General features: G+C 44.0%; 1 protein-coding gene and 1 non-coding gene across 2 annotated transcripts in view; both read left to right on the forward strand.

Annotated features, from left to right (window-relative positions):
- The window catches only part of ACACA (acetyl-CoA carboxylase alpha), a 282,243-nt gene extending 257,991 nt beyond the window's left edge, over nucleotides 1–24,252 (forward strand). Inside the window, exons 53-56 of the mRNA XM_047080882.1 lie at nucleotides 12,035–12,189; nucleotides 12,858–13,028; nucleotides 20,146–20,282; nucleotides 21,887–24,252. Of these exons, the coding sequence (XP_046936838.1) occupies nucleotides 12,035–12,189; nucleotides 12,858–13,028; nucleotides 20,146–20,282; nucleotides 21,887–22,010 (587 nt within the window). The 3' untranslated portion in view covers nucleotides 22,011–24,252. The remainder of the gene's footprint in view (nucleotides 1–12,034; nucleotides 12,190–12,857; nucleotides 13,029–20,145; nucleotides 20,283–21,886) is intronic.
- LOC124513673 (U2 spliceosomal RNA) lies at nucleotides 5,247–5,437 on the forward strand. The gene has a single exon (XR_006962501.1). It is a non-coding gene; the product is annotated as a U2 spliceosomal RNA (small nuclear RNA).
- Nucleotides 24,253–24,548: the final 296 nt, after the last annotated feature.

Consider the following 24,548-nt stretch of genomic DNA (forward strand, 5'->3'; position numbering starts at 1 on the left):
GAAATGCATTTCAGGTTCTTCTAAAGCACTGATTATCTGCCTAGACCTCCCATCAAGCCCCTCACTAGGTTAGTGAAGATAATTGCTAGGAGTCCTTTTGTTAGTTTGTTTTGGTTTTGTTTTTCTAGGAACAGAGTGATTGTCTTTAAAAGGTAATGAAACTCCGTGAATGGAAGGCATAAAAAGGAGAGGTGCTAGTTCATTTATGTTTCAAATAGTAATTTAATTAATAAAGTACCATTTGTGGACGCTTTATATGCTCACTATCTAGAGACACAAAAACTTCTGAGTGTTTGCCTGCACTCTAGAAGACCGCACATCCTGGCAGTTTGGAGCCCTGAGCCAGGTTGCCTGCCAGACACGGTGACTTGGGTTATAATAAACCCTGTGTGCCTCCCATTGTTTGCCATTAGGTAACAACCACCAATAAGTCTAACCCATCTCAGCCTGATCCCTTTATGGGAAGTGCACACATACAACAAGAATTGGCAAAGCTGTTTCTAAAATCTATTGCCACCCAGAATTGTTGAGGTGGTTTTTTTCTGTCTCTTCTCCAAACAGGATAATTACTTCTGACCAACCCCATACACTTTAATTAAAGTAACTGCAGCTCAAGAGCAAGTTCCTCACAACTGTATATAGTGAGAGCTCTAAAAGCTTCAGCCACTGATAAGCATCTCACTTAGATGGCTCATAATTGCTCCCAGCATCAGGCAGTCGTTCTGCTGTTTTTACCACTAATTCTGTACAAAGGCAGCAATGCCACAATTGCAGGACACAGTGAATTGCATAATTTTCTCTCTCTCTCTTTTTTTTTTCTTTTTTTCTTCTTCTTCTTTTTTTTTTTTTTTTTTTTCTTTTTTCTTTTTTGCTGGTTTTCTTTCTGGCCAATTTAAAATTTGTCAAAGTCGGTCTTCTTCTGGATCACTGCCCTTTGATATTTCGCGCACTCCATTTGCCACAAACAAGCCGCAGGGCCGCAGTTCATGCTGACTCTAGCAGAAGCAGAGAGAGCTCCATTTATCTTACACTGCCTGCTGAATTCCTACTCATTAACTGGGGGTTCACTGCCTCTTTTTAACCCCCCAATGGCTGTTATCATCCCTTCAGAGTAACTGGGTGGTAGGAAGAGGGATCCTCTCTGACATCTGTTTGCAGAGCAACCGGATGGTGAGGGGTGTGGGGCCAAAGCTTCTTTCTCTTGAAGGAAAGTGATATCGCTCCCACCTTCACCCAGCACCTTTTAACTTTTGAAATACAGGAAGGGGAGAGGGAGGAGATTTCCAAGTGATGGCCATTTAATCATTTGTTACAAATCATCTCATTATCAATTTCCTCTCTGCATTGAAGAAAACCATATTTATTTAACCTTGACCAAAATGGCATTGGAGAAAGAATCCTTAGTCTGCTAAATGTGAAGCAGCTCTGGCCCAGGGCAGGTCAGGAACATGAGAGTAGGTCTAGAATAAAAATAGTCATGTATAAGCCTCAGGTTGCTTGTAGGTAAATTGTTTCACTTCTCTGAACATTAGTTTCTTCATCTAGAAAGTGGGGATAATGCCCCAACCTAGCCATTGTGAAGATCAGATGAATGTGCATTCACTTTGAATCTGTGAAGCATTTTTCAAACATAGGGTTTGGCATCATTTCCTGCCTTAATTATCAGAAGAAGGAGACAGCCATGTTTGCTATCTCTGTGGCATAGGTCTACTTTTGTAACAAGTGGTATAGGAAAGGAAATACGAAAGAAGTAGAAAAAGTGGTCTTGTCCCTTAAGCGATTTAAGTTTTTCAGGGAGATCATACATACCCAGGTGTATTTGTGAGGTCACAGGCCAGCAAAGATGTAACAGAACATGCCATGAACTCCACTCCTTTTGGGTTCACGTAGGCTTTTGGCTCTTTTCTCTATGCCTAGAATCAAAAACTGACAAAATACTTTCACACAAAGTGGGTGCAAATGACCTCATTTTCCAGATTGAGAGATTAAGGCAAAAAGAAGACTTCAATAAATCATCCAAGATACAAAATAAATGTATATCAGCACCCAGAATGGAATTCTGGTTCCCTCTGTTCTGCATTTCTCAGGATTTCCTCAGCTGAATACTGAGCCTGATCAAAATTAAACAGGAATTCTTTCCCTTTGTTATCTAAAGCCAATTCCACTGAGAAAAATCTGATTTAGGAGAAAGCCTGTAGAGGTGGATGTTACCTTATGTTCCCAGTCTCTTCCCAGATTGGCCTCTGCACTGGGGAGCACACTGTCAGATCACTTAGAGCACAACTGATTTGACTGTGTTCAAAAACATAATTACTATTTATTCTCTAAGGATAATGAGTAATATTTAATTTCTGAACAGCTAACTTTGTTTCATATTTTTTATTTTTAAAAATTGACCTTTCATCATTTTATATACTTTGGGTAGAAGGTGGTGAATTACTGGTTTGTAGTTCTGTGATTATCATAGCGTATGAAAATAGTACATACCTTGGTTCCCGGTGGAGGTAAAGAGAGAAAGAAATGTGATATAAACCCAAATACCATAGTCTGGAGTCTCAGAACAGGCTTGGTAGAGTCCATGCAGGAAGGATAACTATACTACCAGCCTGGTTGCCTTATGGAAATTCGCTTCCTTCTCTGGAAATAGAGCCCCAGCCTCCATGGCCTCTTTGTGTCTCTCTGACATCCTTCTACCTCCTCAGAGAGCTAGGACCAGGGAGTGGTGTGGGATAGGATGGTCTTCCTAGCCTGGCCTCTTGACACCGGAACCTAAGATTTTCTCCTGGATCCTTACCCTTACAAATCAATTGAGAGAGACAGTCCAAGTGTGAAGCAGTCATATGTTCCCCACTGCCCTCTCCCTCAACACAAATAGTCTCTAGGCAAAGGAGCCACTTAGTGAAACTTTATCCTGCTCCAGACTCACATTTTGAATGTGGCCCTGTTCCCGGGCAGCCTGCCAGGCAGCAGCACCTTGGTGGTGCCCACACAGCACGCCCTGAGAGTGCCGGTCTGACACAGGCAGAGGCCACTCTAGCTGAGCACTGCAGCTGGCCTGCCCCTGGCCCTTCCACCAGCATACCTTCTGCCCAGGGCACCCCAGGTGCAGAGGGAGTATTAGGGCTTGCAGATGTCTGTAGACATCTTCCAGAATGCCTTCCCCCCAAGCCTTCTCTTTTAGCAGCCAGATGACAAGAAAAGGACACTTCTTGGGTTAAGGGGATTCAGGGGTTAAGCTGGTCTTCTGGCAGGAGTGATCGAAGTATCTGAGCTGTGTGTGCTTTTCCATCTCTTGTGTCCATCTTCAAGATGTTGTAAGCTGAAAAGAGCTGGAATTGCTTGTGTGGGTCAGAAAGCAGCATCCTTACCTGGAAAGTTGAAAAGGAAAGAAGTTCTGATACCAGTGCCTGGGATGTGGCCTCTTGCCCTGTCATCTGTGGTATACATGGAGCGTCCTCACTGGCACCGTGGCCATTCAAGCACTGGTCTCTGGTAGGCAGGCCCACGAGGAGAGATTATGGCATGGTGCCTCTTCCCTTAGTTAGCAGCCGCTTACAACCCACTTCATCACACTGATTCAGGAGCATTTTGGTTTGATGCAATTTGGTTCAATAGTGACAGCATTTTCTGGGAAGGAGAAGGAGTTGTTTTGATCTGATCTATTAATCTGATTGTATTTATAAAAGCACTTGGGCTTGCCTCTTCCTAGGAAACAGTGATTCACAGTTCTGTCAGGCAGAGAGACCAGGCTGGCATTTTGTTGGACTGAACCTAAGCTTCTGCCTGCCTGCAGGCTGTTGTCAGAATATGTCTGAGAGGCACTGTTCCCACCTGGTCCTAGCTGACCCAGAGCCCTGTCCCTGGTAGATTCAGGGGAGCAACAAAGGAAAGGAAAACTGTAAAGACTTTGAGACTTACTGCCACGAGAATTCAGAGAATTCTGTGCGGCTTCCTGACTCTTTTGTATGGACTGTTTGCATGGGGGGCACGGGGGACAGGGCTGCAGGGGGAATAATAGATTCTTTTATTCCTATTTGGAAATCTGTGGGTTTACTATAATGATTTTTAAAAATATGAACAGCAGAGCACTAACACCATTGCAAGGAACCTAGGGTTAAACATCCCTGAGAGGATAGCTGTTAAAATCAATATGCAAATGCAGCTGTATTTAGATAGGTATGGCCCCCTTTGAAGAAAAGCAGATATATGAAAATGGGATTTTAAAAAAACTAGATACATTGGGAGAAATTATTCCCATTACAAAAGGATTATTTGCTTTACCAAAGGATTCACTGCAGGGTTCCTTCTAAATAGCTCCCTTAAGGCATTTAAAACAGGATCTGATTTACGCAGTTTTTCAAGAATGCTTTTGTGTAAAGAAAGGCACACCTGTGATGGATACAGAAGTAGTTTTGCAAGGTTTTTTTTTTTTTTTCCCCACCCTATCTTACTATCTTTATAGAGAAATTTCTTTCAACATTGAAAATGTGATTACACAGATCTTTTAAACAGCTACTTATGTTTGTACTTCTGAATCTTAATAAGATTCCAGTCTTTTTTATGCTGATTTTTCAGTCTCAAGGTTGAGGTACGGGTGTGTGTTCTTATATCTGAGATATTCTGGAGCTGAGTGAGGGAGGGTGGTCTAGTCCTTTTCTTTAGTTTCATAAGTATTTAACCAATCAAAGCAAATTGCTTTCTTAGGAGAGGAAGAAGGGCCCATAAAAGTTGAAATTGGGTTTAAATTTACATAAAGCTTCTTAGTATAACTAAAAAATGAAAAAAACACTTTAATACCACATTCTTTTATAAAACATTTTCCTTTTTTGCCAGCTTAGGGTTGTTGTTACATAAATGAGAAACTGAGCACAGAAAAGAGATTTCTGCAAGGTCACCTAGTGCCTTTAGCTGAGCAGAGAATTTTCAACCTACCAGTCTGATTTTCATTCTAAGCTTTGAAAGTCTCACCCCTCCCCCCAAATCCTACACCATAGGATGTGATCTGCTCGTCCATAGGGTAAGGCTCACCTCCTCCTGCCCTCCTTCAGTGTCATGGCTGGGTAAAAAAACACCTCCTGCTGCAGAAATCAGCTCTCTCCTCAGAAGCTTCTCTTCAGCTTTGACCCCATGGAGGAGAGATGTGGCTTTTCATTATGTCCTGGCCCCAGGAACACCTGACAGGCTGCTGCCCTGTGGGCACTTGTGGGTCAATTTAACTTGTTTCATTTAAAGGGCATTGGCTCTATATCGCTTCTCAGCCTTTTGGCTAAGATCAAGTATAGTATCTGTTCTTATCAGTTTAATATCTGATATGTCCTCTATCCGAGGACAATATATTAAATGGATTTTTGGAATTAGGAGATGGAATAGAAGCTTGCTCCATCCACCCCACTCGTTGATCTGGTATTGCGATACTTCCAGGAACTGTGCACCTGCTTTGGGGGAAATTTTAAAAATAAAAACTAAATTTAAAAAGAGCATGGCTCTGAAGCCAGACTACTATCTAAGCCCGAATCCCAGCTCCATGGTTTCCTAGCTTTGCAGCCTTGGGCAAGTTACTTCACTTTTTTGTGCCTCCATTTCTTCATCTGTAAGGTAGCCATCTTTTAGGGTATTTGCAAGGATTAAATGAGATGAAAAGTACTTAAACAATTCTAGCACATAGTAACCTCTCAGTAGCGTTAGCTCTTCTTATTGGATCAGAATAGTACAGACTAGTAGTACTCTTCTGTATTTAGTTCTTTACATTGAAATATTTTTTAACTCTTATAGTTATCCAACCTTATGGTGGATTTTTAGGATCTCATGGGGACTTTTTATTTTGGGAAGAAAGAGACGAGAGTAACCTGCCTTTCTTCTCCCGTTTCAGCCTTTCCCTAAAGTAGGATTCTAGAAAAGAATGACTTTCCTCCCTGTAGCATATTCTTAAACACACTCACACACGCACACAACGACTTGCTTTCCTAAAAACCCTGAGGCCCTGCAATCTGGCTAGAAAAGAAAGAAAACCATTCCAAGATATTTAATTGTACAGGGAGCTTACAGGATTGATCGAGAGCTTAGCTTTTTACAATAGTCCAGTGAATAAGAAATGCTCCTGACAAACGATCAATGATAGGATAATCACTCTTTATCCCCCTCCTCATTCTTACCTTCTTTCTTTCAGGAGAACAGGGTTCAGAAGTCAAAAATCTTTATAGACGCCGCTTTTAAATTAAGCAGAAAATAGACATTGACATATTTGTTAATCTCCCCTAAATCATTACTAGGGCTGGCTGCTTTGCTGTACAAGGAGAGAGGGGCCCTCCATGTGCTACACAAGGGTCTAACTAGCTTAAAAGCAGCCTTTTATTTTTAGAAAATAAAATGTAGCAAACCTTTTCTTCCCCCCACCCCCACTTAAGGCACACAAGTCCTTGACTTTCTCATGTGCATTTTAAAGTACATACATCCTCTACTTCTGTCTTTTCCTTGCTTTGATGCTTTTTTGAGGTAGGTCTTGAACTGCAATCAGAGGCATTACTAAAGGAATCAAACAAGGCAACCTTTGGGGGAATGTTCTGTGATCTTCCTAGTCTCAGGAGGGCCAGAGCATTGCAGGTGTTTATTTCATTATTCTTTTAAAGCTCTGGAATAGCTTGACTGGGTAGACAAGACCTTTGTTAGTTCAGGAGCCAGCCTTCTCTGTCCCTCCAGCTTGGTAAAGCCAAGGCCTTGTTTCCAGAATGCTGTGCTCCAAGCCTGGAAGTCCTCTGCCTCTGTACCCAGTGCTGAGCTGTGTGCTCTTAACACTTTTCTAACACAGTGAAACAAACTCTTAAGCTAATTGCAATTCTGTCGCCATTGGTATCATTTCATGTGGAAGAACACAAGCTTTGAAGGTAGCCAGACCCAAGTGTAAATCCTGACTTTGCTACTTAAGAGCTAGATACCACTGGACAAATACCTTTACATTTCAGAGCTTTGGTTTTCTCATTTGTAAAATAGATGCCCTGTCTATAAGGTTGGGTTGTTTTAAGGATTAGAGATGATGTATATGAAGCAACTTGGAAAGCACTCAGCGACATTAAGGCCTGCCGCTTGGCAGCAGTGTTAACAGCTGATCAGACCTAGGTCTGAATTGTGCATGGTGACTTATGAGCTATGTGATCCTGAAAGCATTAAGTGTGGTGCCTGGCACATAGTAACTGCGCAGTAAATGTATGTATATGGTACAGACATGCACATATATGTACATGTACAGATGTACACATATAAAAACACAGTGTTGGTTGTTTAGCCAGATGGAGGATGTTCTGAGGGTCTAGAACTTCTCATTCATTCCATATCCACAGTCCTACCATCCCTTACCCCACCCACACCTCCCCAGCAGGGCTGTGATTTTACCTGCTGTTATGTTAGTTCTTGATCTCACAATAACACAAGGAGCTACCGTTAAATCTTAGGGCTGCCAGAAGGTTTCAGGGACCCTGGCGTTGGAGCATAAGTGGCCCCAGTACCCAGGAGAGGGAAGTAGATGCTGAGGGTGCTCGGGACTGTGACTATTTGCCATCCAGTACAGAAGTATTGTACAACTGTAGTCCCCCTGTACAACCAGTCTCCTGCCTTGAATCACTGTGCCTGAACTATCTCTATAGCACAAGAGTAAATGACTTGCTCCCCCAAGCTAGACTTACGTTTGATTAAGGAGTAAAGTATACAGTCAAGTGACTCACAGAGGATGCCAAGCACTTGCCCTTAGTGAGAAGTGTGCATAATTTATAAGTCATGGGCAGGTTTAGACTGAAGAGTAGAAAACAGGGAAGGTGGCGTTCGAAATAGAAAGACTTAGTGCCTTTCAGGTCCCATGTCCCAGAAGCCATCTACATGAACTTTTAAACACTCCCCAACAGTATCAAAAGGACAAGTTCTTGGATCACTGTAATGAACAAGTCTAGAGTCAGCACTTTCTTAGATGATGTAGAGACCACTGCTTACTTGTAGAGTGAAGTAAACATTTCTATTTCACCCTGGCAACCAAGGAACCAGGTCTGGGCTCATATAAAAACTTTACTTTGGGTGTTCTAAAATTGTGCAACCAAATCCACATAACACTGTGTTCATATCAGTGTGAATGTGGGTGAGTAGAATGTAAAGAAAGTTGGAGGATGGATATTTAGTAATGCTGTGGACACCTTGGGGTATAAAGAAATGGTTCAACAAACATGCCTGATTCAGGAGGTAATCTCATAAACAGATGTTTGAAATGTAACATGGTAAATTTTATGATCAATGTTTACGAAAAATATTACGATAAAGTTTTTAAAAAAATCTTAGGCCTGCCCAGGAAACCGTTTTAGATCTGCAGAGCAGAAATTATTGAAGAAATTGTCTTGGTCTCAGCTATGGAATGGAACTTCATCTTTATCAGCCAGGAGCCTGCCATCTTTGTTTAGCCTTTTCTGAAATTAAAGAGATTCTGCTACTGATGCACTTACTTGTCCTCTGCCCCAACTAAACAAGAAGAGACAAGGTAACATAGTGCCCCAAATCTTGGGGGCCACACTGCTGCACCTGAGACCTGGCTCTGCCCCTTCCTAGTTTTGAGACCTTGGTGAGTTATATAAACTCTCAGTGCCTCAGTTTGCTCACCTGTAAGATGAGGATAGTAAGAATACCAACTTTAAGGTGGTTGTAAGGGTTAAGTGAGTTAATAGATACAAAGCACTTAGAATAGTGCCCAATGCCCTGTAAATATTAACTTTGATTTCTGATTTTAGGCATTGGGGAGCCAAGAAAAACATTTTTTTTTAGCTTGGCTTATATTTTAATTTTCCATTTGATAAATTTTACAGAACAGTTACTAGAATAGTACAAAGGACTTCTGATGCCTTCTTCTCAGATTCTCCTTGTTAACATCTTGTCCCATTTGCTTTATCATTTCTATGTGCTCATGTACATGTACTTGCTTGCCCACCCTCTACACACACACACACACACACACACACACACATACGCTTTCTGTGAACCATTTGACAGTAAGCTGTAGATATCATGCTCCTTTATCCATAAATATTTACTGTGTGTTTCTAAGAACAAAGACTTTCTCTTATATAACCCAAGACATTTATCTACATCAGGAACTATAACATTGATACAGTACTACTATCTGATTCATGATTCATATCAAGAGTTTACCAATTGTCCCAATAATGTCTTTTACAGACTTTGTTGTTGTTTAGATCAGAGATCTAACCCTAGGCCACACACTGTAATCTGTTTTCAAGCATTTAGTCTGTTTTATTGTATGTATGTATATGTGTATGTATGTATTAGAGAGAGAGAGTGGGTGTGAGTGAGGGGGGGGGAATGGCAGAAAGAGAGAGAGAGAGAGAGAGAGAGAGAGAGAGAGAATATCCCAAGCAGGCTCCATGCCCAGCACAGAGCCTGAGGTGAGGCTCTGTCTCACAACCCTGAGATCATGACCTGAGCTAAAATCAAGAGCTGGATGCCCAACCAACTGAGCTACCCAAGCACTCATAGTCTGTTTTAATCTTGAATGGTTCTTTGGTTTTACCTTTCATCATCTTGAATTTTTTGAAGACTATAGGCTTGGGGTGGGGGTGGGAGGGGTTGTTTTGTTTTTTAAGTAATCTCCACACCTAACTGGAAAGGCTCAAACTCACAAACCCTGAGATCAAGAGTCACCTCCACTGATCAAGCCAGCCAGGCCCCCCAGGCCACTTTTTTATAGCATGTTCCTCAATCTGGGTTTGTCTTACCTTTCCCTATGGTTAAATTCAGATAATACATTTTTGGCAGGAATATTGCAGAAGTGTTATTTATGATCTTCTCAGAACATCTTCTTAGGAGGCATGTGTCATTTTGTCCAATTCTTGGTGATGGTAATTTTGACTACTTGTTTAAGGTTTTCACTAATAGTAATTTGTGGAGAGATACTTTGAGGCTATGTAAATATCCTGTTCCTTATCAAACCCTCACCCACTAGTTTTAGTATCCATTGATAATTCTTGGCAGAATCGATTGTTGTGATGGTAGCAAGATGGTGATTTTTCTAATTCCATCATTCCTTCTGTGTCCATTAATTATTATTCTGTTGGAGGAGAGGAGAACTTTCCCTTCTCTCCCCCCCCCCATCTAATTATTTATATCAGGATGCACTCACAGACTTTGATTTCATTCTATAAATATTCTGATAACTAACATCATCATGTTGTTTATGATAAATTTGGTGCTCAGACTGCCCCAGATTTGGCCAGTGGGAACACCTTCAAACTGGCTCCTATGCCCTTTTAACAAGTCTCCATCATTTCTTGAGTGCTTCCTTGATTTTTGTGACAGCATGTTCCAGGCTCATCTTACGTTTTTTCCTGCCCCATCCCTAGAATCAACCATTCCTCCAAGGAGTCTTGGTTCCTCATACTAGAGAAGAAAAATGTTTGCTTCCCTGTCAAAATTACCGTCATCAATGTTACTACTGAGACAGTCTCATCTCAGAAGAAACCAGTTGGCTCTCCTCCCATGGACTGTCTAGGCAGATCCACCCTAGAATGGATGGGCCTTCGTCTCATCCCACAGTCCTGCTCTCTGCCTGGTGCAGAAAGAAGGCTGCTGAAGTGTTAGGGCCCGATTGTGATAGGTCAGTGATTCCCCTCTGTGTGAGAGCCCAAGAAGAGATAGACTTCAGCTCTCTTCCTCATGGTTTTCAAGTAGTGATGGGCTTTAAAAAAAAAAAAAAAAAAAGAGGCGGAGGTGGGCATCTAAAAATCTCATAAAAATGAAACTAGGTACTATAGCTACATCCCTGTTCTATTAACATGTGTTTATGTATAGTACTTACGGCTCACTCAGCAGCCCAAGGCTGTTTATGGCATATGATTCATAGTGGCATAAAAAGCAAGGCCTGTTCCCAGACAGACATGCTTGAAATAGAACTTTCTCTTCTGCAACCCATCACATGTGGTCATGTATTTATTTGTCAGCTTTGGTGACAAAGCACTTCAGGTTGTCCCCAACACCAGGGGCTGTTACCTATTGCTCCTTCAGGTAGACTTACTCCTCTTTACTAGGCAGGCAGCTATATTTTCAGTATTGATTGCAAGGCCCATTCTGAGAGTAATTAGGAAGAAAAGCACAACATAGTAGTACCTCTTCTGGGACACCATTGATTGGAGGGGGGCGGGGTCATCCTGCCTGTCATAAGGAATTCCAGATTCCTTATAGGAATCTGTCGATTGAGGATCCTGTGTGCTTATGAGCTCAGTGATCCAAATGGGATTTGTGGAGTGCATTTCTCTTTTTTCCCTGTTCCTTCACTTTTAGCCCAAGAGCTTGAATGTCTTTGTCACTCTGGTCAGGGGTTGGTTCTGGCAGTAGCAGCCCAGCAGCAGACTAGGAAGCGAGCTAATCTAATCTGCTGAGCTAGCATAAGACACACAGATCTGGCTCTAATTAGGGTAGATTCTACTAATTTCAGGTTAAAAGTTTTCAAACCTGAGACTAGAAGCTATGGAGTAACAGCAGCTTGCAATTTTAGGAATCCTTTGGCGGGTGACTTGTATGGACCTGGGAGAAGAGGCTGCTGATCTGGGCCTGAAGGCATAGGGGTTGCTCCCCTACCGTGTCCCACACTGAGAATAGTCCAGCTGCTCTAATGCTGGTCAGCCAGGCATGGGCATGGTGTCTTGCATGGGGAAGGAGGGGCCTGGCTGTCAGTGACACGATGAGAGACACAGGCCCCCAGGTGGTTGTTTGCACCTGCTCAGGGAAAGACTTGGGGAGAGGGACTCCCATGGTTGCTTTTATAGTTGTGACCTCCACAGGGAAAGGAGGACATGTGGGCTCCCCATGGCAAGATAAGGACTGGTCTGGCATCTCAGAGTCCTGTTAGTCAGCAAAGAGGTGGTGAAGACAATGGAGAGCCAGGGCACAGAGGGAGGGGGGTGTTTTTGAGCTTCCCATGACTGTGGCTGCTTTTGTGCAGAGAGATTCCTGGTCACCACAGAGTGTGACGGGCAGGTTTATTTAATTGCAGGCACCCCAGAGCTAAGCGCAGCTGAGCGGAAGGAGCTGGAGAACAAGTTGAAGGAGCGGGAGGAATTCCTAATTCCCATTTACCATCAGGTAGCCGTGCAGTTTGCTGACTTGCACGACACACCAGGCCGGATGCAGGAGAAGGGTGTTATTAACGTAAGTACAGTGGTTGCCACTTCTCCTGACTTGTCAAAGACCTGTGAGCAAGCGAGTGTATGTCTCATCTCATCGGCTCACAAGTGGGGATGGATTAAAACAGCTTGTGCAGATCAAATCGTTTTCAGTTTTTTTTGGAGAGACTTTTTCCTTTTTTTGTATATCCATTATCATCCCCAAAACAATTTTATGATTTACCTTCCCTTGGACACCTTGGGAGGCAAACTACTCCATTTTGCTGGTGGGAAACTGAGTCTCATGTGCTTTCACTGGGGGCAGCTGCCCACACTGTGGATTACACCAGTGTCAGGGTTCCAGCAGCAGCAAATTCACATGTAATCTGTGTACACGTTGCTTGAGCCATTCTGCTGCAAACCAATTCCACACTGTCCTGTTTATCTGGAAAGTCATAGCCTCCTCCCTAGAACATCTCAGCCATGTGTGGGGTTAGCATTAACGAGGCCCATTGCTGTGCACAGTGCTCTGGAGAGGGCACTGCAACTCTAAACTGGGGAGATAGCTGCAGGTGCTGAAAGTCACGGCCTGCTCTTAAGTCTCTGAAGGGCTTCCTAGAGGATAAGTTTTTGTGCCTGTGGAGTTCCCTGTGGACTGGGCACTGAGCAGGGATTAGGGCTGAGGTGACTAAGCTTATTCTTGTCTGTATGTAGGACATCCTGGATTGGAAAACATCCCGTACCTTCTTCTACTGGCGGCTGAGGCGTCTCCTGCTGGAGGACCTGGTCAAAAAGAAAATCCACAATGCCAACCCAGAGCTCACTGACGGTCAGATCCAGGCCATGTTAAGGCGCTGGTTTGTAGAAGTGGAAGGAACCGTGAAGGTAGGTGGGTGCCCTAGGAGGAGCCTTGGTGCTGTGCTCCTCACCCCCACCTGAGGATCCCCAGGCCTCTGAAGGCAGAAATGGAAGGGAAACATAGAGACCTAAGCCCTGTTTCCTCCCCATACCGTAACATGTCATGATGGGTTGTTAGAAGAGGTCATCGGACATTTTTTGTTGCTCACTGTATCATTCAGCAAACCTTTTTGCGTACTTTACTGTATACCAGACACTGCATTAGGCCCTAAAAGAAAGAGGCAGATACTGTTCCCATCCACACAGAGCTTACCATCTCAAGGGGGAGATGGATTAGCTGAGAGGTCATGTACAACAATGTGGCTGATATTAACCACAGCAGACCCAGCACATCATGGAGCACAGAGAAGGACACCTGAGCCACTCTGGGAAGGAGGAGGAGAGTCTAGAACTTATAGAAGTGGTGTCTCAGCCATCCTGAAAACAAAGTAGGCATGAGCCAGAAGAAAAGGGTGGGGTTAGGGTGGGGACATCAGGGGATCAGGGGAAGGTAGGAGGAATGTTCCAGGAAGAAGGAGTGGCACGTTTCAAGGGCTGATAGCACGTTTCAAGGGCTGATATCACACATCCGAGGCACTGTAGATATTTCAGGATGGCTCAGATCAGAATCTGCAGGGCCGTGGAAGCTGTGTTAAGGGTCTGGACTGAGGTCTATGGGAAGCCACTGAGGTAGTTAACGCAGTAGAGTGACATACTCTGATTTGTATTATAGGAAGACCACTCAGGAGGCTGTGTGGAAGGTAGAATTGAAAGGGGTCAGGAGCAAGAAGCCTAATCGAAGGTGATGGTTATTTAGGCAGGAGATGCTAGGGCTTTAGCTAAAGATCTTCTGGTTTCACATCTGAGCTGGAAGGAAATGTCCACTCTGACTGCAAGGAACCATGAATCCCTCATCTTCTTGGGTTGATCTGGTGGAGAGGACACATGCCTTGGACCAGTGACCCCGCTGGGGGGAGAGGTCTGAGACCAGGGTGACCAGGCACTAGCATTTGCCCCTGGAATTATGGGCTGCACAGGACAGTCTGTGGGAGGATGGGAAGAAAGAGTTGGAACTTTTATTTCTCCATGTCCTTTTACTAAGAAAAAGAAACTAACTGTTCTTAGTAGTTATTATATGGGTTAAAAGTAAATCATACGCATCATATATAAATTTTATCAGAATATTGGTAGTGTATGCTGAGAATGTCTTTTCCTGATAGCTGTTTTGATCAAAATATTTGGTGCCTATTAGGTTAGAGTACTGAGGGAGGGCAGGCCCGTCAGCCTCTTCCTGCAAAGTGTTGGCTGATGTCCCTGCTGACTGTTCTCAGGAAGGAACTCCAAGATTTGTCGTCATTGTTAAACCCCGTGAATCTGGGTGCTTCTAAGATTCACCTCTGTGTTAAGCCTACCCATTTCTTTACGACTGAAAAGCTTCTTTAGATAAATATTTCAGATGTGCAGTGGGCGAGCACAGCCTTATGCGACGTCTGGTTCAGGTTAAGGTCAGTTTGTGGCATCATAATTGAGTGAGACAATTTTGTCAGTGGCTACTGGCAGCTTCTAGTGGAAGTTGGCATTGAAAGTCACGCAAGTGTAAAATAAGAGGTTGTTCTCGAGTTAAGAGTGGCCGGCTAGGTAAATGGAGTGTGTGTGTGTGTGTGGCCAGGAGAGGCCCGCACCGCCTTCCTACCACATTAGTCAGTAATGGACGTGCAGGGCTTCAGTAAGCACAGGGATGAGGAGAAGGAATAGCTTCCCTCCGAGCATGAAGTGAGTGGATAGGCCCTTCCATTGTTCCTTAGCATCCTGTATCCAGGGGACAGTGTGTCTGGAGAAATAGGTCATTGCCATCTTGTAGACATGGAGAGAACTGTTGGCTGTATGTACACAGACTCCATGCTGGAAATCAAGTGTGGGAGACCACCCCAGCCCAATAGGTCAGGAGGAGGCTGCCTGAGACACTGGGAACCAACTATACCCAAGGACTAAGGCTGGTTCCTCCCTCCCGTCTACAAAAGACAGCATTCCCTTGAGCTCTTTAGTCCAGGAGGACAGCTGAGGAGAAGAAAGGAAGGACAATGATGCTATGATGTGGCTTTGAAACCTCCTTCCATATTCTGCAGGCTCAGCAGGACCTAGTTTAGTGTGGGGTGGGTGATAAAATCTGTAGCGCCCTTGAGAGAAGAAAGTGTTGCAGTGTTCAGAAGCCGTCTGTGCTGCCTTCATAGAATCTGCTCCGTGTTTGGCAATGGCTTAAAACCTTAAAAATGTTGCCAACCTCCCCCCACTCTTTTTTTGGTTCTTCAAACAGTGATAGATAGCGTGCACTGTGTCTCAGGTGCAAACACTGCCTGAGTCTAGACCTTGGCTTTGCACCAGGAAGTGACCCTCTGATCCTCATTGTGGTTACTGGTAGGGAAAGACATTTAGTGATAGGCATCTGCTAGCCATGTGTGTGTTCTTTTGTCTCAGAGAATTTATTTTTTTGTTTTTGTTTTGTTTTGTTTTTGTCTTAATCCTGAAGAAAGAGATCTGGGGACAGAAAATTTGAAGACACTGTGATGTTATGTAACTTAGCAGTGCAATTCTTTTGTTTCCCATAGAGGAATCTGTTACTGTGAGTTACAGGATTTTGTTTGAATCCACTGAGATAGTCCTGTTGTAGGAAATAGTACGGTTTATGGTTCAGAGTTTCACTGCAGAGAGGAGAAAAGCATGGCTGCAGTTGCCTGAAAACAGGAACAAGAACTTGGGTTTAAGTTGGGTCATAAGAACACAGTGCGTGCTTGTATCACGGGTAGGCTTTCTCTCTTGATTCTTAGATCCACAGTTTGAGGCATGTGGTTTTTCAAACAGACTAATTTTTTTCCCCAGCCCCAAAAGGATTAGAACTCTGCCTGGGGCAACGAGAAGTGGTATTGGGAATCTCACAAACTTTTTGCATCCCAGCCTTGCCATTTGCTGGCTCAGACATATTATTGATTTAAGTTTCCATCTCTTCATGTGTAATACAGAGATGATGCTTCTTTCACAGGGTTCAGTGAGTTTGAAATGACATGATAAGTAAGGTATGGGGCACAATGTCTGGCACTCAGTAGACACTCAGAATGTGCCGGTCTGCTCCCCTTCTCCACACAGCATGCCAGAAGGTAAAACATCATAACGTCAGCTAAGAGTTAGATGTATAACTTAATGATCTTGGCAGGAGCCATGAGCATGGTAGATTCTCAGTAAATGTTCTTTGTTTTAAAAAAGATTTTTGTAATGTTTATTTTTGAGAGAGAGACAGAATGTGAGTGGGTTAAGGGCAGAGAGAGAGGGAGACACAGAATCCGAAGCAGGCTCCAGGATCCGAGCTGTCAGCACAAAGCTCAATGCGGGGCTCCAACTCACTAGCTGTGAGATCATGATCTGAGCCGAAGTCAGATGCTCAACCGACTGAGCCACCCAGGCACCCCATGTTCTTTGATTTGGTTTGCTGTAACTTAATCCACGATCTAGGATGCCATAGCACATTGTTACTGTCCAGGTAGCTACCCATACACTCTTACTCTGGATTTCCAAATGAGATGGTCAGTCATTGGAGGCCCTTGCAAGGATGACTGAGGAAAAAGCACCGTTAACAAGGTTGTTTGATTCCCACTTTCCCCAAAGGCTGACCTCATGCTATCCCTGGACAAAACTTTCGATTTAGGGCCGGGGAAGGAGGAGGGAAGGCAGAACCTGGAAAACATTGTTTGGCCCTCTGTGGGTCTGGGGCTGAGATTGGAGTACCTCTGAGGAGACAGGGTCCACAGGCCACCCCAGCCCACATGGCTGTTTGCTCTTTTACTCCAAAGCCTCAGAGAAAATCACATTGCCAGCAATGTCTCCAGGCAGCTCACAAGGTGAGTTATCTACAGGGCATGGTAATCAGGACTCACATCCATCAGACTGTGCCCTGGTCGCTCTCTAGTCCTCCTGTATATTGAATAAGGAGGGCTTAACAGCTATCCAATACTTAGAAATGAAACTTTCTAAACAGGTCATTTAGATTTTGTACGATAGACTAATTACTACATACAATTAGTGAGGCTGTGAGTAGTGCCTGAGATACTTATCCACTGATGCAGAGAGAGATAAAGTATCTGCTCAACATTTATTGTAAGACCAGTATTGTAATGTTTAATTATCAATATTTTATTGGTACTGAAATGTTGTGATTGGGATGAGTGTGAGGCAGGTAGTGACTTATGGTCCCAAGCCTATCATGAGATTAGCAGCCCAGCATTTCACACTTGCTTAAAATCCACACTGGAATAGTGGGAATAATCAGTCACATTTTCATAATTTTAAGGAGGGAAATGATAATTGCCTTCTTTCTGGAAATAGGGTTGGCCCGTCCTTCTGTATGGCTGGAACGATGAATCTTACAGCTCTGTTCTAGGAGGCAAACACGGGACTGTAGACTCCCTAATCCAGGGGAAGAGAGCCTTGCTCTTCCTGGGTGAAGGAAGTTAGGTCAAAACAGTACATTAAACCCTCCCAGGTCTGTTAAGAAAAACCTGTAGTGCTGTGGGTACGTAAGTTTTATTCTTACTAAAAATGCTATTGACCAAGATTTGCAACCCTTCGCCTTTGTGTACTCTGCTGTGACCTAAACTTTACTGAGGTCCTGCTTGATGGTTGTCATCCAGTTGTATTTTGAGTGAACAGCAAATCTTTCATACATGGGGACCATATTTTCAAAGAGGAGACTTTAGAGCAACAACTCCAAAACTTGGAGTGTGTTGCTTTAATCCTGTCTAGGAACTTTTTTAATGTTTAATTTAAACACCTAGCATATTCTGTGGCTGCAGGAGGGGAAGGCAGAAGAGTTTTCTCTAGAGGGTAGCTGGCTTTCCAGCATAGTGTCTGAGCATCGTTAGAAGCAGGCATCTCGTTAGCTAATACATTACACCAATCAAGGAGAGTTATCTTAAGCCACAATTAATCTGCTCCCTGGCATATGTTGATAGGAAAGCATCATGCTGTTTCTTAATTAAAAGCAAACGGATTAAAAATGATTAATAAGAGTATTAAATATTCTCCTAAACTAAAGGCTTTGGGATTCTTGGGTAAATGTAGTTTTTTTTTTTTTTCTTTTTCTTTTTTTTCATTCTGAAACCCAAGAAGCATTCATTGTTTTATTTCTTACACCACCACCACCACCCCTCCCCCGCCAAATCTGCATAAGTAAGGGCAAGCGCATAAGTCCTCAAACCCTGGAGAAGTCTAAATTACTGATGATAGAGATGGAAATGTCCCAAGTTTGGGTGGCAGCAGCTAAGAGTATCCCAGTGTATCCAGTCCACATGTAGGGTGCACAGGCGCTGGGATGCCAGAGTGAAGACCACTGCATTGTGGGGGGAACCTCACCACCCACCCCCTTTGTCAGTAGAGAGTGACACAGCACCTCCCTTCCTTCAGAACAAGACACTTCCCTGTCATTTGCCTCAGAGATGGCAGAGTCCTGACGGAGGCACAAAGAAGTAGGAAGACTCACTCAGGCTTACACTGGCATGGCCATCCCACCCTAAGAGAGCTGATCTTTGTAGCCGTGATTCAGAGACAGGCACCTTGGGCGCCAGAAAAAGAACTGCACAAAAGGACCAGAAAAGGTGCACTGCTGACCCTTAATCCTGGCCTCCTTAATCCTTCAACTGTGAAGAACTCCTTAAGAATTTTTAGAAACGTGGAAGTCAATTACATGACATAATAAATAATCAGTCACAGCTAACTCACCAGCTAAGTTAGAAATGAGGAGGTGAGAGTCTGCAAGGAACCATTACTTTAGAAGGCATGAAATAAAATGTTAGGAAACCACACAGTGCTCAGTTTCTGACTGCGTGCTGCCCTCGAAGGGTGTGAAGAAGACGTTCCCTCTGTGCCTCACAGGTCCTGAAGTTCCAACCATGGCTCCTGCACCTTTGCTTGTATACAAGGTTTCCTGAGCCCATCTCAAGCCTCAAAGCCTCTGAGAGTCCCTGATGCACCCACCTATTAAATTACAGCGCCAAACTCATTGTCATTCTGGCTTTGACTTCGTTAGTGATAACAGAGAAGGATAGCGCACCTTTAAATGACGAGCTTTGTGTTTAATTACCCAAACAAAATGACATAAATATGAATGAGCCCTAATGGTGGTACTTGGTTTTCCGGAAACCATTAACAAAACGATTCCTAAATGATTTGTAAAGAAAATGAGAGGAGAGGAGAGGAGAGCAAGGAGAAGGCTATTAGGTTTCTAACACACTTCTGAATTATTATGTAGTCAACTACCTAGGAAATACTCAGCTAAATGATCTCGAAAAAAAGGAGGCACAAGGTGGTTTGTTTAGACTTTCAGGGTTACAGATACCTTGCCCCATTGGAATACTCTCATAGTAAAATGGGTAGGTTTCTGACCTAGTGGCTCTCTCCTAGTAACAAGACTTCCCACACGTCAGTACCCCTCCGTGCCCTGTTGAAAGACTTCCACAACCAGGCAACCCATCTGCCACCCTGGCAGGGGCCAGAGACTTACATTTTAAGAATTGTGTCTTACTTCCTCAGAAAAGACACCTTTCATTTTTTTTTTTTTTAACGTATGTTGACTTTATTTTGTAAGTAAACTCTACGCCCATGTGGGACTTGAACTCACGACTGCAAGATCAAGAGTTGCATGCTGTACTGACTGAGCCATCCAGGTGCCCCTTAGTCAGCACTTTACTGAACAATTTGGGCTTTTGACTGTTTCTCTCAAGTCCATCAGGCAATTACCTTGTCTCATTCAGCCTTTGTGGAATAGGTGGAGACCTAGAATGATAGGACTTGAGTCAGTATGAGCACTAACATCTGTAGGGGCCCATGTGGATGCTTCAAAGATGCATCTTGTACCAAAAGAAGGAAAAGGAGAATGAGGAAAGCTCCTGTCCTGAGACCTCTTTCCTCTTACTATTGTAATGCCAGCAATAGTGGAGAATCATGAACAACTTATTGTGTGGTGAACAAGCTTTTGGAGTGAACTTTCCAGATAGTGAACAATCTGGGTGTCCATCCTGGCCTGGCCCCAGGTGTTTGACCAGGAGTCGTCTTTTTGCAGGCCTATGTTTGGGACAATAACAAGGATCTAGTGGAGTGGCTGGAGAAACAGCTGACCGAGGAAGATGGTGTTCGCTCAGTAATCGAGGAAAACATCAAATACATCAGCAGAGACTATGTCCTCAAGCAGATCCGCAGGTGAGACCCTCTGTGGGAGGGCAGGCGGCGGGGGTTATGTAGGAGAAATTGGGCTCGCTTCTTTGGAAAGAGCAAAGATTTAAGGACAAATCATGAAATGATGCCTTACAATCTTTGTGGTTTCTTTCTGTTTGGGACTGCTATAGTTGACCCACAGATAAAAATAGAGCCTTGAAATACAATTCTTTCTCAGCTACTGGTCCCTAGGGGCACTTAGTAATCTCAGCTAGATGAGGGCTTAGTTCATTGTGCCCAACTATTAGCTCCAAGTGCAGATCTTGTGAGAAAAGCTGATTTCATGGCAGTTTCTTGGGGAACTACCTCCTCCCCTCCTTGAGCCAAGAGTTAGCTATATTCTTGAGTCCAGTCTTCTCGATTGAATGGATGGGGAGACTGCTGGGGACATTTTTAAATGTCAGTGCAGAGAACAAATCTGTACCCAGATGGACCTGTTATTTGCATTTTATCCCATTTGCTTTATCATTTGTGAGGGTGCTTGCTCTCATATATACATATATATATATATATATATATATATATATATACACACACACACACACATATACACATATATATATATATATATATATATATATACATATACACATATATACACACACACACAAACACACACACACACGCACCTTCCTATATGCCTACTAAGGATAAGTTACATAGATCATGGCCCATCATGGCCCTTTACCCCAGGTACAAAAGTGTGCATTTGCTAATGTGGATATTCTCTTACATAACCACAGTAAGATCAATTTTAGTAAATTTAACACCGAGAGAATCTCTTATCTCATCCACCATTTGTAAGATGTTGCTCCTTTTGATTTTGTCTGGTGTTTTCTCATGATTAGATTCAGGTTATACACTCTCCGCTGGAATATTACATACATGAAGTGGCCTTCACAGGGTACCAGATCTGGACACCTGATGCCATCTGTCCCTCCTGACATTAGAATCACCTGGCCAGGATGTTACTCAGTTTCTCCACTATGTAATTACTGATTTCCCCCCTTGCACCTAATAAGCAATCTGTGGGTAGACACTTCGAGACCATGAAGATACTCTGTTACCAGGATTTCCCCCTGGATCCCCGGTGACTCTTGTCTGATCCCAGACAAGGTTACAAAAGGGTAACTTTCCAACTCTACAACCTTCACAGTCCCCATTCCAGCTGTCTTGTAAGCAGAAAGTCTTCTCTCCTCCTAGTCATGTATGTATTCATTAGTCTACACCAGTCATGAGTTTCTATTTTTTTTAAATAATTTGCAATTTATTATTATATTTACTTCGATGTCCAAAATGTCCAAGACTTAGCCAGTGGAAGCATCTTTGTGCCAGTTCCACTTTTTTGTGACGTACCCCCATTGTTTGTTTATGTAATTCCTTACTTCCTGACATTTCAAAATGGGTCCAGTCCATCTTGTACCTGCCTTGCTGCTGGGGACTTTTTTCATGTAGGAAAACAAATCAGGTAAGGTGGTGACTGAAGTGTCTGCAGTGGATTCTGTTAGATTATTGGGCAGTTCTTAAGCCACCCTAATCCAGACACTGTTGCCTCTCTTTTGTTTACCATCCCAAATCTTCCTCTCTAGCTTGGTACAGGCCAATCCCGAGGTTGCCATGGATTCCATCGTCCATATGACCCAGCACATCTCACCCACTCAGCGAGCAGAAGTCGTACGGATCCTCTCCACGATGGACTCCCCTTCAACATAGAAAGAGCTTCCTGCCCATCCCTGCCCTGCCTCTGGAGAAAAGGGCTAGAGCTGCCTCTTACACCTGAAACCACTCTGATGAGAAGGCACAGGAGACCCAGCACTGGAATCAAAGTGGCATTTTGCTTCCCCTTGAACGTTTTCAGGTTATGCATGACATATTGGGACATAGGGTCACAAAGTCCCCACTGGTCACACCCATCCCATTCAGTATTTATTACCCTGTCTGTGACTATAGCTCTTTCTCCCTGCAAGGACCCGAGAAGGCAATGAAGGGTACAAGCATGTACCATGAGGTCTCACTACACAAAGCAGGGCTGCTGCTCCTGTCCATACAGCTACTTGGTCCCAGCCCAGGGAGGTACTCAGCAGCCCTTCCTCACCCCTGGCCCCATGAGCCTGCAGCCACGGGCAGCAGAGGAGGGCTGGAGTGAGGAGGAAGCCTCGAGTCCACGGTTTTTTTTACCCCCACATTCAGCCTGGTACGCACTAGGTACAGGAGAAGAATAGTTCCCAACTTAATCACACCAAGGTACCTATTTATCCTTCATGGAGTATGAAATCTGCAAGCTCCATAGGAACTCGAAGATGAGGGCAAAACCACGATCCAAGAAGCAGAGAAAAAAAGGTAGACCAAATCACTGCTGTTGATTTAGGGACCTCAACTGTGGGTTTGATTCTCTTAGAACAAACAGAAGGACAGTTGACCTACCACTACCTTGCCTGTCACTGCTCAGTTCTCTGCTGCACCTGCTGGGAGCTGCACAGACAGCGCGAGAGCCGGAGCTGGCAGAAGAAGAGCTGGGGGAGTGACCCTTTCTGTCACTACTGGAAAGTTAGTTACTCATGCCACAGGGAGAATGGGCTGGATAGTCTCTCATTTTAGGACTTGTAAGGTTATTACTATTAAGCCTGGAGCTTTGATAGTTATAAAAGGTTAATAGTGCCTACAGAGTCACTCAGCTCTTTTTCCAGGGCAACTCTCCCAGCAGCGGACGTTCCTACTTCCTTTGGGTCTTGTCTCTCCCTGGAATGTCCACAAGCAGCAGGTGTAGCCAGTCTCCCCACAGCTGCTGAAAGGAACCCTGGTGACATCTCTGTTCTGAGCACCAGGAACTGGCCTTCCCCAGTGTGAGCAGGCTTCCAGGGAACATGGAATCCACATGACCTTAAGATTACCTACAACTCCGTCATGGTGCTGCTGTCTTCCAGGCTCACCGGTCCCTCCCTGGCCAGCGGCAGGGGCCTCCTCACCAATGGTAGAGTTTATTTTCAACAACCTGTTTATTCAAAGAAAGAGTTTACTGATTCCCCCGTTGGTGTTCCTAAAGCAAGAGTGGCAGGTGATCAGGGCTGGTGTAGCATGCAGTTCTTACAGTGCAGCTAATTGCATTTGTCACTGATGACCAAGGAGGAAATAAATCACTAAGATGTTTTGGAAGCGGTGGTATGAATACTTTCATACAAGCTACAGTTTTGAGCCTTAACCCTACAGTACACGCACAAGAAAGAGCCCCCTTCTTCAGGAACTGCTTGTGCACATGGGCACTGTGTAGCTGGATACATTACTGACTGCCCTCTGGAACTCGGAGCTTCAGCCAGGCTGCCCTGATGCAAGGTGCAGGTGTTGAGCATCATCAAAGAGGGCAGAAGAAGGTGAGGAACAATGTTCGGTCCAGATAGAAGCATCCACTGTGGCTGGTATCTGCTTAAGTAAAAACTGGATTCATCTTGGACCAGATTATACTTTTCTGCAATTAGTAAAATCTACCTGTAGGTGGTACAAACCCCCTGCACACCCCAGCTGGCCTGTGCTTGCCCTGGCTTTTCTTATATTCGTGTTACCAATCCCCCTTCACCAAATTATTATTCAGTAAGTGAATATGGTTCCTCTCTAAAAGTCTGTGATGCCTACTCCCCCATCCCCAGAGCACCTCACTGTAGGTCTTACCCCAGACAGGAATTTTTCATGCAGAGAAGTCAGGAAGAGCCATAGAACGTGAGCAATCTGATATCCCCCAGCCCATTATATAGGCAAGGTTACTGAGCTAGGAGGAGTATAAACGATGTATTGAACAAGACTTACTTGAGCCGAGATCGCCATATTCACTTCATTCACAAAGCAGCCTTCACTTGTCTCGTTGAGCATTCAATGGACACATACCCTGATGAGCAAGGAACATCAGTCAAATGTATTCTTTCCACGTTTTGTTGAAATAAACCTCCACATTTGTAGAAGAGTCCCTGTTTGTCATTTCGACCCACGCCCAGCCACCGCATTCATGTTCTACTTTAAGCGGGGAGCTTTCAGCACCGGTAGGCTGAGCCGCTGCTCTGCTGCTAAAAGCTGAGCCATTATAGTGACAGAACAGCATGCATGCATTGCTTCTGCAAAGTGACATCTTTGAGAGACTTGGAGGCTTTTCAGATACACATACCCTTGATGGCCTGGGCAGTTTCAGGGGTGTTCTTAAAAGGAACATGAAGATTTGAACCTCTTGGTTTACATGATTTTGTGGGATTTTCTGGGTCAAGTGAA

Source organism: Lynx rufus, unplaced genomic scaffold (assembly GCF_022079265.1).
Source record: "Lynx rufus isolate CCGP_SWC_20201006 ecotype Redwood Valley unplaced genomic scaffold, mLynRuf1.p SCAF_18, whole genome shotgun sequence".
Classification (NCBI taxonomy): domain Eukaryota; kingdom Metazoa; phylum Chordata; class Mammalia; order Carnivora; family Felidae; genus Lynx; species Lynx rufus.